Raw genomic sequence first — 13,343 nt, 5'->3', positions numbered from 1 at the left:
TTTGCATAACTGCTTTTGCAGTTGGGTTCACAATTGCACATAATTTTGTGAATTTTGTGAAAACATCTTGCATCACAAAAACATACTTAACACCTCCCTTTGACTGTGGTAGGGGGCCAAATAAATCAACTGATAATAATTCCAATGGTGCTGTTGGAATAATGGGCTGCAACTCTCCATGCAGGTGTTGTCCAGGTGGTTTCACCTTCTGACATAGGCCACAGGCACTTGTGACCTTACTTACATAGCGTGACATGTTAGGCCAATACACTTGCCTCTTTAATGCTTCAATGAGCTTCTTGCTCCCTACATGTCCCAATGCTACATGTAGTACCTAGGTGATTGGTTGCATCAAATCAGCTGGTATCACTGGTTTCCAGTGATCTTCGAAAATGCCTCTCTTCCTTGACTGGGCAAACAAAACATTTTCTGCTGACAAGCAGAAATGTTGGTGAATTTTATTGTCAGCTGACTGCTTCTGCAGCTGGTTGATAGTGTTTTTGCAGTACTCATCTGCCTGTTGTTTACATTTTATATCCTTCAGGATATCTCGGAGTTTAGGGTTGGTTTTGAATATCTCTGTGGATACTGGTGCCACTAGAAATTCCTTCTGTCGTTTTGATGTAGATGGTGAACTTTCTTGTAGTTCATGCAGGCGACTTAGGTAATCTGCAGTGGTGTTGGCAGATCCCTTGATATGATGTATATGAATATCATATTCCTGCAGTAGCAAAACCCATCTCGTAAGGCGGCTCCCAAATAACTTGCCTGCCTTAAGGCATGTTAACGCCTGGTGATCTGTTAACAATTTCACTGTTTCTCCAAGTAGCAGATCCCTGTACTTCTGGAGTGCCCATATAATGGCCAGAGCCTCTCGCTCTGTAACAGTGTAATTTCTCTCCGCTTTGTTGAGAGTACGACTAGCCATTGCTACAGTCTTTTCAACTCCATTTTCCTCCTGTGCAAGCTTACATCCTAGGGCTGTGTCAGAGGCATCTGTGTATAACAGAAATTCCTTCCCTTGGGTTGGATGGTAGATGACGTGTTCAGTCAGGAACAAGTTTTTCAAGCTGAGGAAGGCTTGCTCGTGCTCTTCACTCCACATCCATGCCTGACCTTTCTTCAACAGGCTGAACAGCGGAACTGCACACTGTGCAACTTGGTTGGAGTATATCCTGTAAAAACCAATTATTCCAAGAAACGCTCTCAGCTGTTTCACGTTCCTCGGTGTAGGAAATTCCTGAATGTTCTGCAGCTTGTCTGGGGCTGTCTTAATGCCTTCAGGTGTGAGGATGTGTCCTAAAAAGGGTAATTCCTCTCTGCAGAAAACAGATTTTCTAATTTTCACAGTCATGCCTGCCTCTTGCAATTTGTGCAGTACAGTGGCAACATGCTGCATGTGCTCTTCAAAATTTGATGATGTTATTAATATGTCATCGACATACGCCCTTGCAAATCCCTGACACTCGGGTCCTAAGGTTGCGTCTAGACATCTCGTAAAGTCAGCCACTGCGTTACACAGTCCAAACGGCATAACTGTAAATACATACTGCTGATTCCTGAACAGAAATGATGTATATTGGCAGGAATTAGGCTCTAATGGTATCTGCCAATAGCCTGACGACAGATCCATGGTTGTGAGATACTTCACACCTTGATACAATCTTAAAATTTCTGCCGTTTGTATAGGACTTTCCCTGTCCTTGACTGTAATTTTGTTGAGCTCCCTAGCATCGAGACACAGTCTTACTGTCCCGTCTCGTTTACTCACACAAACTATGGGGTTAGCATAGGGGCTTGCTTCTCTCCTGATTACATTCCAATCAATCATAAGTTGTAGGTAGGCTGTGGCTTCCTGAACGTACTTCACCGGAATGGGATAGCATTTGCGGTGGTACGGTGCCTCCTCATTAATTTTAATTTTCGCTTGGTAGAATCTGTTTCTGCCTGGCTTGTCAGAAAATACTGACTGAAAATTGGCCAGTACACCAAACAGTTGTTGCAGCTGACTGGGTGATACACTCTTCACCTCCTGTAGTGACTGTCTTATGTCTTCAAGTGATGCCTGAAGTTGCTCACTTGCTTGTGCATTGTATATGTGCCTGTGCATAGGTTCACTGTACAATATTCCCACGAAATTTTCTCTCACATGCCACTTGCCTGTGAGTGTGACTGGAGTTTCACAGTCATTTGAATGAATTTCACATAGTTTAAAATCTATCACCACACCAAATTGTGATAGAAAGTCGGTGCCTATTATTAGCGGTTTTGCTAGGCCTTTCACAACTAGTGCAGTCATGTCTTTTGGTCTGCCTAGGCCATGTACTGTTACCAGTACCTGTCTGTTTACAATAGGGCTTGCCCTTGATGTCACTCCAATTATCTTGAGTGCTGGTACTGGTATCTTGGGTAGTATTATGCCCTGGTGTTCGAGGTAGTTCACCAACTCCTCACTAATACACGTGACTTCAGCGCCACTGTCAATTAATGCATCCACATTGCATTCTTCAATTTTTAATGTCACATGTGGACAAACTGTACAAACTTGATGAACCCTGTTTTCATCATTTTCATTATAGAGAAAGTCCCTTTCACTTTCTCTTAGCATAACAGTGCATATAAATTTATCGTAGCTGATGCAGCTGTAAATTGGAGTTTTGTCGTTATGTACCCCTGAGCCTGAATAGTGGGTTTCTGTTCGGGGCGATCCAACTGAAACCCGTTCTAGTTTAACGTGCCCTGGTTGGCACGTCCACCTGGAACACGTTGTTGTTGTTCGTTGTGGTTCCAATTACTGGGTCCTGCGACGCTGGACACCGCAGCCTTGAACTCGGCTGCTACCGGGTTCACTTCCCCTCTCTGGTAGTATGCAGCCTGATGTCCTGGATGCTGCGCCTGGAATGGTGGCGGAAACGTTGCGTTCTGGTAGCGTTTGTTTCCAGAGAACTGGCTATTATGGGCTTGGCCGCCATGATTCTCTGTCGTCTGGGGGGAATAATGGTGGGGTGGCATTCGGGTTTCTTCGTGCCGGCCCTGGTATCGAGGTTCTTCCGTCTTGCGGTACTTCCTCGCGTACTCTCTCTCGTCTTCAGACGAGGATCTTGGGCGTCGGTCACGGGACTCCCTGGGAAGCCGTACTTCAGGCGAGTAGGAGCGACGGCGGTTGTCGTTGCGGTCGTCCTTCCTCTTGCGCTGGTACATCTCTTCATCACTATGGTAGTTCCTCGCGTTTGACCACCATGTCTTCCTCTTGTTGTAGGGGCCTTTGCGTTGGCTCGCAGCGTAACGGCCATACGAGCTTTGCTCTCTGCCCTTGGGTTGCCACGTCATAGTGTGGACAGCTGCTTGACGGTTGTCCCTTGGCTTGTTGTCCCTGTTTTGCCAGTAATTATTCAGGGGTGGCTGGCGGTTTTGCTGAGGCACCCTCTCGTGGTCCTCCTTAGGTGCTGGCGTCCTGTCCATTTTCTCCAGCTTGTCGTAGTTCAGGAGCCTCTCCCTGAACTCTGTGACGTCTCGGTACGTCAGGCCGGACAACTGCTTTTGGTAGCGCAGCGGCAACTGAGTGAGTATTGCCGCTACGAACTCCTCGTCCGTCATGGGCAAGTCGAGGTATCTAGTTTTCTCAAACATTGTTGAGAGGTGGGCTTCCAGCGTTGTGCCCTTCCTGGGGTCATACCTCTCAGTATGGAGCTGGGCACGCAGATTGCTCTGAATGCGCAGACTCCAATACTGCTGGCGGAACATGGCCTGGAAGTGATTGTAGCTACTGGTGGTTGCACTCAGCATTTCCCACCAGTAGAAAGCCTGCCCTTTCAACGCACTGTTGAGGCATTTTAGTACCTCAGCCTCGCTGAGATTGAACGTGGCCGCATATTCCTCAAAGCGCTTCAAGAACCGTATAGGGTTCTCGGTAACCCTTCCTGAAAACGTGGGCATGGCCTCTGCCCAATGCTTGGCCGGGTGGTGGATCAGAGTAGCAGGGTCCATACTCGACGTGTTTACAAACGTCCTGCTACTTGGCCGATGAGTGATGGGGGTGACACGTGACGGTTCCTGGGGCAGGTGCTCAGTGTAGCACTCGGTGCCGCCCTGTTGCTTGCTTGTGGTGGGCAGTGTTGGAACAGTAGGTCCATGGCACTCGCTTGCCTGGACCTGGCCTATACTACCAGCTGATGCAGCTGTAGGGCTCGGTTGGACAGATAGATTTTCAAACCTGTCCCTCAGCGTAGCTGTGGCCACCTCGATGTCACCAAGCCTACTCTCCAGGTGCTGGATGTGCTCACGCACCTCTTCCCTGGCGTTGGCCTGTCCTCGATGCTCGTTGGCCATCATGTTCCTCAGGGACGTGACGTGGGATTCCAACCCATCTACCCTGCTGTTGTATTGGGAGACCTGTTCGGCTATCTGCTGAATCTCCTCATGTTGTTGCAAGAGTCTAACCTCGATGCTGTGCTCGAGATTCCTTAGGCTGGCATTGTTCTGTTCCATGGCAGCATTGGTCTGTTCCAATCCAGCCCTCAACTCAGCCGTGAGATTGATGTTATTTTGCTCTAGTTTTTCAGTGAGAGCAGTGTTGTTTTGCTCTAGTTTTTCAGTGAGAACGGTGTTGTTTTTTTCCAATTTAGAGTCGTTCTGCTTCATCTGAGCATTTGTCTGCAGCAAGATCTGCATCAGTGACTCTAGTGTCACTGGTGGTGGAGTAGGAGTGCTATCCTGGGGTGCAATTGTGTGTAGGACAGTGTCATTTATGTTTTCCTGCTCCATGATTAGGGGAGATGTGAGCCGCCCTAACCTTTCCTCACAGGTGACTACAGGCGAATTCCCTGCAGATGATGAAGGATTCGACTCACTGCTTGAGGTTTGTGCAGTAGCAAACTCCTCCCCTACACTTCGTGATCTTTCTCTAAGAAAGTATTTGTTTTGTTCGTCGGCCATAGTGGTGTGCAAGGAAGTAATTGAAAAAAATAATGCGTTACACAAATAGTGCACTTGCACACAGTACTCGGATGGTACAGAATTTACACAAAAAAATTGTTGAGGTGTCCCTTAACCTCAAAATCGGCCCCACCGTATGGGCTCCAAATAAATATGTGCGGGAACCTTCTTAGTTGTTTAGGCCCCGCTAGGGTAGCCAATTAAATATGTAGAGCTACTTTCGTGCTGCTTAGTAGGCTCCACACACACACTTAAACGTTGGGCTGAATAAAACTGTGTAATAAATTAGATTTCTTAAATTGTGTGACTCTTCACTGGTAATGTTGACATAAGGTAAGTCACAGTTAGGTGTTATTTGATTGATATGGAACATACATAAATACACACTGGAGTAGGTGGAATTACAAATAACACAACACAACACTGTGAATATTAAATATAGAATTATTTTATTTCCAATGTAAAAAAAACGATTTAAAAGATTTCAATCTTATTAATATATTTAATTATTATTCATATCCAAAACAACAACCTAACTTAACGGTGACATCATAGTAATTCAATAAAAGTTCAATTACCAGGAGTTATGTTGCGCACATTTAAATATTTTCAAAAGTCTTAATTCGGGTTCGTTGACACTACACAGTTTTTAATTAATGTTTTTTTTTTTTAGGGAACTTAAATCAATTTACCTCGGCTAGATAGGTTCAAAATCATCGGCAGAGCTCAGAGCCTCTCATCTATAGGACCACTGAGTCTGTTAATTAATGTGTAAATTCGTAAAATTTATGTCCAAGTATTATTTAAATCCTCTATAAAGTCAATTTAATTCATGAAATCAATGTTTATAATAAGTTTCGGCGACGATGTGACGTAAAAACGGGAGTTTCGTGATTCGTGCATAAGATTAGGGCACAAAAAATCTGGGCACTTTTATTACTCACGTTAATCACTCCTATGATATTTATCTTTTTAGATAAATCCTATTTAAATGTTCTGAACTCCCTAATGGTTCATAATTATCATCCACTATCCGGGATGCCTGATGCTAGATAGCTAATTTTCAGGATTTAAATTCGCCGACGTCACGAAGTTGCCGCTCATTCAGCTGGCCATTGTAGAACTCTCTTTCTTACTAGTTTCCTCAAAATAACCAGTAAGACTCACTTTTAAATGGTGGCCCGTGATTGGCCAAAAGGACCGTTTCAGTTACCTAATTTCTTACCGAAAACGTAAACTCCGAACGCAACAATTGCGCGGATAACAAAATTTCACTTAAAATTCAAATACATAAATATTAAAATTAATAATTTACATAATAAAATTACGGCGTTAATTTTACCGTTTACAGTTTTCAAGTCCATTAGTCCTTAGAGGGGTATCAACAATACCTCGTTCAAATAGTCCGGTAAAAATCCAAAGAATCACTTTTCCATAGACATACATAACCAAATATTGCCGTTTCTGAAAATAAATGATATTATACATAGAGCAAACAAAAATAAAATAAATCGTAAATAATAATAAATAATTAAACTGTCAAAACAAACATGTTGCAGTACAATACCAATAACATTACAAGAGACAGCCATTTTTTGGTAACAGTTTTTAAGTTAACAACCATAAATTCTACATGATAAAACTTCAAAATTAATGAATAATCAGTCGTTTGCTTCAAAATTTGAATGGAACTCAAAAACTCAGATTGGCAAATGTTCAAGACGAAAATGTCTCCACAGAAGTGTGGTAGGTAGCTCTTCAAGAGGGACAGGTGTGGTAAGTAGCTCGTCAAGAGGGACAGGTGTGGTAGGTAGCTCATCAAGAGGGACAGGTGTGTGGTAGGAAGCTCTTCAAGAGGGACAGGTCTGTGGTGGGTAGCTCACCTGACGCAGGCAGACTCGCCCAGGCCGTGCTCCACCATGCCCAGGTGCAGGGACAGCAGTGACAGGACGGTGGTGCAGCGAGAGGGACAGGTGAGTGGTGGGTAGCTCACCTGACGCAGGCAGACTCGCCCAGGCCGTGCTCCACCATGCCCAGGTGCAGGGACAGCAGTGACAGGACGGTGGTGCAGCGAGAGGGACAGGTGTGTGGTGGGTAGCTCACCTGACGCAGGCAGACTCGCCCAGGCCGTGCTCCACCATGCCCAGGTGCAGGGACAGCAGTGACAGGACGGTGGTGCAGCGAGAGGGACAGGTGAGTGGTGGGTAGCTCACCTGACGCAGGCAGACTCGCCCAGGCCGTGCTCCACCATGCCCAGGTGCAGGGACAGCAGTGACAGGACGGTGGTGCAGCGAGAGGGACAGGTGAGTGGTGGGTAGCTCACCTGACGCAGGCAGACTCGCCCAGGCCGTGCTCCACCATGCCCAGGTGCAGGGACAGCAGTGACAGGACGGTGGTGCAGCGAGAGGGACAGGTGTGTGGTGGGTAGCTCACCTGACGCAGGCAGACTCGCCCAGGCCGTGCTCCACCATGCCCAGGTGCAGGGACAGCAGTGACAGGACGGTGGTGCAGCGAGAGGGACAGGTGAGTGGTGGGTAGCTCACCTGACGCAGGCAGACTCGCCCAGGCCGTGCTCCACCATGCCCAGGTGCAGGGACAGCAGTGACAGGACGGTGGTGCAGCGAGAGGGACAGGTGAGTGGTGGGTAGCTCACCTGACGCAGGCAGACTCGCCCAGGCCGTGCTCCACCATGCCCAGGTGCAGGGACAGCAGTGACAGGACGGTGGTGCAGCGAGAGGGACAGGTGTGTGGTGGGTAGCTCACCTGACGCAGGCAGACTCGCCCAGGCCGTGCTCCACCATGCCCAGGTGCAGGGACAGCAGTGACAGGACGGTGGTGCAGCGAGAGGGACAGGTGAGTGGTGGGTAGCTCACCTGACGCAGGCAGACTCGCCCAGGCCGTGCTCCACCATGCCCAGGTGCAGGGACAGCAGTGACAGGACGGTGGTGCAGCGAGAGGGACAGGTGAGTGGTGGGTAGCTCACCTGACGCAGGCAGACTCGCCCAGGCCGTGCTCCACCATGCCCAGGTGCAGGGACAGCAGTGACAGGACGGTGGTGCAGCGAGAGGGACAGGTGTGTGGTGGGTAGCTCACCTGACGCAGGCAGACTCGCCCAGGCCGTGCTCCACCATGCCCAGGTGCAGGGACAGCAGTGACAGGACGGTGGTGCAGCGAGAGGGACAGGTGAGTGGTGGGTAGCTCACCTGACGCAGGCAGACTCGCCCAGGCCGTGCTCCACCATGCCCGGGTGCAGGGACAGCAGTGACAGGATGGTGGCGCACAGCGGCTGCACGGGAGACCGGTAGAACACCAGCCGTCGCTCCAGCAGCAGCAGCTTAAAGAGCAGCAGGGCCTTGTGCCGGAACTGCAGCACCAGGTCGCGGGCCGACAGCCCTGCGCGCACCAGTCACTGCCCTTAGATCAGGTCCACACCTTCCCCTTCCCTGCCTTTACAGAAGGTTGGGTTAAGTCGAAGTGATGACATCACAAATTAACGAAAAAGCGCTACATACAGAAATGGGTGCTCAATGATCATGAGGGAGAGAGGGAATATTAAACGTCCAACTCTTTACTGGTAGGCGACAGTTAGTGTGATGATGTTTCATTACTGCATTACTGGGATGTTGTATGGCTTTCATTTTAACATGGTGAAAACCAAAATAACTAATGTCATGTAATGGTTTTTTAATTTTTTTAAATAAATAGATAAATAATAAACTGGTTTATTTTCAAAACCTGGTATTGAGCGTGTCGGGCCCATCGTGTCTCCATCCTTATGGTCAACAAAAGGCTCGAATTCACACAAATAAAATCCGAACACAAGCGGTTTGATTCAAGCCAGACAGCAGAAGAGAGCACGGACTGCACTAACGCCGCCGAGACACACACACACGCACTCACCCACGTACAGCTGGGGCGACAGCTGCTGCGAGTCCAGCTCGGACAGGCAGGAGTTGAGGTGCTGGTACGTGTCGTGGAGCAGCTTCACCTTGCTGAAGTCGCCCTCCTCGAAGTAGGCGTGCGTGATGAGCGCCATCTTCACCTGGATGTGGCCGTACAGGGGCAGCCTGCTCAGCACGCACACCGACTTCTGCACCGTGCCCCGGGTGATGTCCGCGGTGCGGTTCTTCAGCCTCTGCAAGCGGTCCGACCACACACGAACACGCATTTCTCCCCCTCGTGTCCAGAGACGAGATTTTATTGTATTAATTTTAGCCCAATTTTGAGTTGCTATTAGAAACTGGAAAAATTCGCGCTTTGGATGACCTCTAGGGTAGACTCCACTATCCCCTACACACTCAAGCAAATGCCACCTGATCATTGGTCACCGACTCGTGACACTTGTCAACTGGGACGCTTGCGATTCAATACTTTTTTGGTTAAAGGTTTTTCATTGGCTCAAAGTCCTTCAGATAAACTGTAAGCCAATCAGAGAAGCAATATAAAGGTACAGTTGTTTGGATCCTATCATATCGTGAAATGAATCCGCGAATTTTTCCGGTCTCTAGTTGCTATTGTTTATATTTTTATACAAGTTATTTTCAAATACCTATCCCCCCAAAATAGTGCTAAAATCTGTATGCTGCATTTTTACGATAAAATAATTTGTAATAAACTGGTTTGAAACAGATAATTCAGAACAATAAAAATTAATTAGTGATCAGTTGGGGATTAAAAGTAATCCAATAAGAGATTCAAAATAAAACAAATTACATTAATTTTTCTCATCCGTGCACTTTGGTACAAATTTTTTTTTTTTTGCCGGGAAATGACATTCCTCGAATGTCAAACATCAAAAGATTAAGTTTTTTTTTACATGATTTGAATTTAAATTTTGGTTAAACGCTACTCAATTCCACCATATAACTAACATTTCAGTGCTATAAAGTGTATTAACTGGTGGTTAACCCCAAAAAGCTTTTTACAAGGCAACCTATAGGATAAGATTGAACAAAGATGTAACAAAAACCTTTAAATTATGTCAGCCACGAGACATTTACTAGGCGGTGTTTTGACATTATTTTCGGTACGAGGATCCTCCCACAGGAATATTATGATTTCAAGATGCACCATGATTATAAACATTTTTTTTTTTAATTTAACAACTGAGTACATTTGGTAAATATGTTAACGTTAATCAAAAATTTTTTAATGGATGTGAGAATTTCGAGGGGCGAAAATGTGACTTTACCCCACCTAAGTAACTATCGCGAGTGCAGGCGGCGACGGAAGAGGCGAAACGACAGCGAAAAGCGGACGCACCTCGACCGGGATCTGCCGGAAGCAGGATATCCCGAAGATGGTCTGCTTGGGGTCCGTGAGGCTGGGCAGGTGGAAGTACACCGCGTCCTCGTCGAAGTTGTGCGAGCCATCGGGCAGGGCGAGGGTCGGCAGGTACTTCCAGCCCGGGGGGCAGACGTTCGAGTCCGGGGCCGCTCCGGGGACCAGCGGCGGGAACGAATATTCCACCTGCAGCACAACACGCACCCGACACTTTGTAGCAAACATCTACATATTAAATCCTAACTCAAGCAAGATAATCATGCATGAATAGAGGTCTGTATAATTATATTTAAAAATTTTAATTTTAAATTATAGGTCCATTAATGTAATAATAAAAAAGACAGAACCACCAAGTACACAATTAATTTAAATAAGTTGCTTGATCTATATCCGGGTTTATAAACTAATGCAAAAAAATCTTAAGATCATAAGAAACTCAAGTTGAAAAAAGTTTCAATACAACATTTTAAAGACTCATTCATAAACCATGCAAGAAGTAAAACACAACCCTAGCATTCATTGGCCAACTTTCAACTTCTCAAGTTTCTGCCTTAATTTCTGCTTCAGGAAGCAGTGTGACATAATTTTTCATGAGTCTGAATGTAAAAATACACTCTTGTAGAATATTTTAAAAAACACTGGCTCAACCCAAAAAACCATTTTCTCATTTTATTTTCATTCTTCCATAGAAACCCTTCAATTCAACAATTAAAACTCTGGAACAATGACTCAATAGTCTTAAGTGTTGAACATTTGCCGATAGCGATTTGGCATCTGATTGGCTAAGCGGCCTGTCACATGAGTGTAGATATGCAACAGATAGGCAGGGCAGAGCCATTTTAAATTTTTTTAATTTACACCTGCATTTGGGCTTTTGTCCATTAGCAAGGATTTCCCACTCCCCTTAATTTACTCTCACTATTTCCTAAAGCTTCCTCTGACCTTTCCTCTATGCTAACATCTCCCAGCTTCCTCCACCCACCCCCCCCCCCCCCCACCCCTTGATCACTTTGAACAGTCTCACCAACCTTTCTGCTCACCTTCTCCAAAGTGGTGTTTCCCGCCCCAGTTCTTTGATTATCAATTAAAGTCTTTATCTCCACCTCTTCCCCTTCCCACTTCCCTTCTCTGCCACATGCTCATCACCCATCTTGCTGCCCTACGCTGTACTTTCTCCAGTTCTTTTATTCCCGTTACCAAGTACAGGTTCTTATTACGGCAGCATACTCCAATATTGGCCTCGCCAACGCCTTTTCCTTATTCCTTCTTCCTGTTCCCTTCAAAGTTCTTCCAAGGAAACCTTTTGCCCTCCTCCTGTTTTTTACTGCCCTCTGAATCTCTTTCCCTCGTCCCAGGTCACTCTGCAAAGACACACCCAGGTACTTATACTCCTCTGCCACCTTTATCTCCTGCTCCTGCCCCTTCAAATAGGCTTTCTTTACCTTATTGGTCTCTTAAACCTCACCACGTTCGTCTTTTCAACAATTGTAGGCCCTATACATGTCAATTGTCCTTGATCAGCAATCTAGCTTCTTGCCAATCCCTCTTCTATGTATGTCGTTCATCATAATCGTGAACATTAGTGGCCCCAACATTGGTACCTCAATGTTGCTTACTCTTATTTCTAATCTCTCCCTATGGACGTTACCCACACAGTTCACCCCCCTGCTGTCCCTTATCAACCACCTAACCTTCTCCGTCAGTCTTCCAGGTGGTACTTTGTCGAAAGCCTTCCCAAAACAGACAAATATTACAGCCAACTGTTTTCCCCCATCCACCTCTTGTACCAGGTCCTTCAGTATTAGAGACATTCGAGTCTCACATGAGCATCCCCTCCTAAATCCATCCATCCAAACACATTTATCTTCCCCCATCACATTTCTGGCTATCAGCATCTTCATTACTTTTCTTACACTGGATGTCAAGCTGACAGACCTTGTAGTTTGCTGGGTTCACCCTTATCCCCTCCAACTTTAAATATAAAACAACATCTACGTCCTTCCATTGCTTCAGTGATTTTACATCTTCCAAAGCATAAATAAACAACTACTTTAAATATTTACCTACTCTCTGCCCCCCAATTTGATGCAGCTATTTCCTATACCATCTGGTCCAGCAACTTTCCTCCCATTTAGCCTGATAATCCTGTTCATTACTTCTTCCATCTCTATAAGCCCATCCCCTCCCTCTGTCCTTTTTCCCTTCCCACCACCACATGCCTCTCCATGTTGCTCTGGAGACAACTGTACCTTCTTCTGATTACCAGACACACCCCTGTATCTCTCAACCACCATCCTTACCCAACACTCGTATTTCCTCCTGTCCTTTTACTCTCCTTATATAACTGTACATGTCAGCCCAGTTGCTTCTCACCCTGTCTCACCAGGAATGTCTTTGACAACAGTTTTCTTTCCCAGCTCCTTTATCTATGCGTTCAACATCTCTCCTCCAAGCTTCCTGGCTCTAGCATCAAGCCGCCACACAGCGATGGCACTAGAATTGGTTTATGTCAATTCAGTCGGGATGCTGATCACTGAGCAATGGTCGAATTTTGCAAAACCAATCAAATGTGCGACTGATGAGCAAGAACGTAGTAACAACGGAAAATCCTGACTATTATAAACCAATCCACGTTTCTTTCGACTAAATGCCAACAAACTCCTCACCTGACAACCTTTCTTATGATGAAATCCGACAACAATAACGTGAAGAATTGGTCCTGACGGTGTCTCTCTCATTGCTTCCGTAAGATTTGTCATTTAATAACTTTAATTCAACATAGTGATGCAGAAAAGCACAAATTAGACACCAAATCGTAAAATGTTTATTTCAACTTCAACCACCTAACCATTCGCTGTCACAGAAAATCGAACACCGAAAAGGCAGCAAAGCAAAACACACAACAAAACAATTAACTTGGAAAAAATTGCAAGACCTGCAGTAAAATCATAATATTATATTTTAAATATCGGAAGCACACACAATTATTGTAGTTTGAGTTGCGTTCCTTTAATATTAAAAGCTTTTAACAATTACTGAACAAAACTAAAAGTTCAATGTCAGCTACAGGTAGCTTGGTTGACAAAAACCTTCGATCATATATATTCGAAGGCAGTAACATATTA

The 13,343-nt window shown here is 45.7% G+C and overlaps 1 protein-coding gene across 1 annotated transcript in view; it reads right to left on the bottom strand.

Moving 5' to 3' along the window:
- LOC134537033 (late secretory pathway protein AVL9 homolog) overlaps positions 1–13,126 on the bottom strand; it is a 35,970-nt gene extending 22,844 nt beyond the window's left edge. Inside the window, exons 1-4 of the mRNA XM_063377233.1 lie at positions 12,885–13,126; positions 10,198–10,404; positions 8,836–9,070; positions 8,139–8,328 (exon numbers count right to left, since the gene is read on the bottom strand). Of these exons, the coding sequence (XP_063233303.1) occupies positions 8,139–8,328; positions 8,836–9,070; positions 10,198–10,404; positions 12,885–12,977 (725 nt within the window). The 5' untranslated portion in view covers positions 12,978–13,126. The remainder of the gene's footprint in view (positions 1–8,138; positions 8,329–8,835; positions 9,071–10,197; positions 10,405–12,884) is intronic.
- Positions 13,127–13,343: the final 217 nt, after the last annotated feature.

Source organism: Bacillus rossius, chromosome 11, assembly GCF_032445375.1.
Source record: "Bacillus rossius redtenbacheri isolate Brsri chromosome 11, Brsri_v3, whole genome shotgun sequence".
In the NCBI taxonomy this organism is placed as follows: domain Eukaryota; kingdom Metazoa; phylum Arthropoda; class Insecta; order Phasmatodea; family Bacillidae; genus Bacillus; species Bacillus rossius.
Note: the sequence above shows the minus strand (reverse complement) of the source record. Positions and strands in the feature narration are given on the sequence as shown.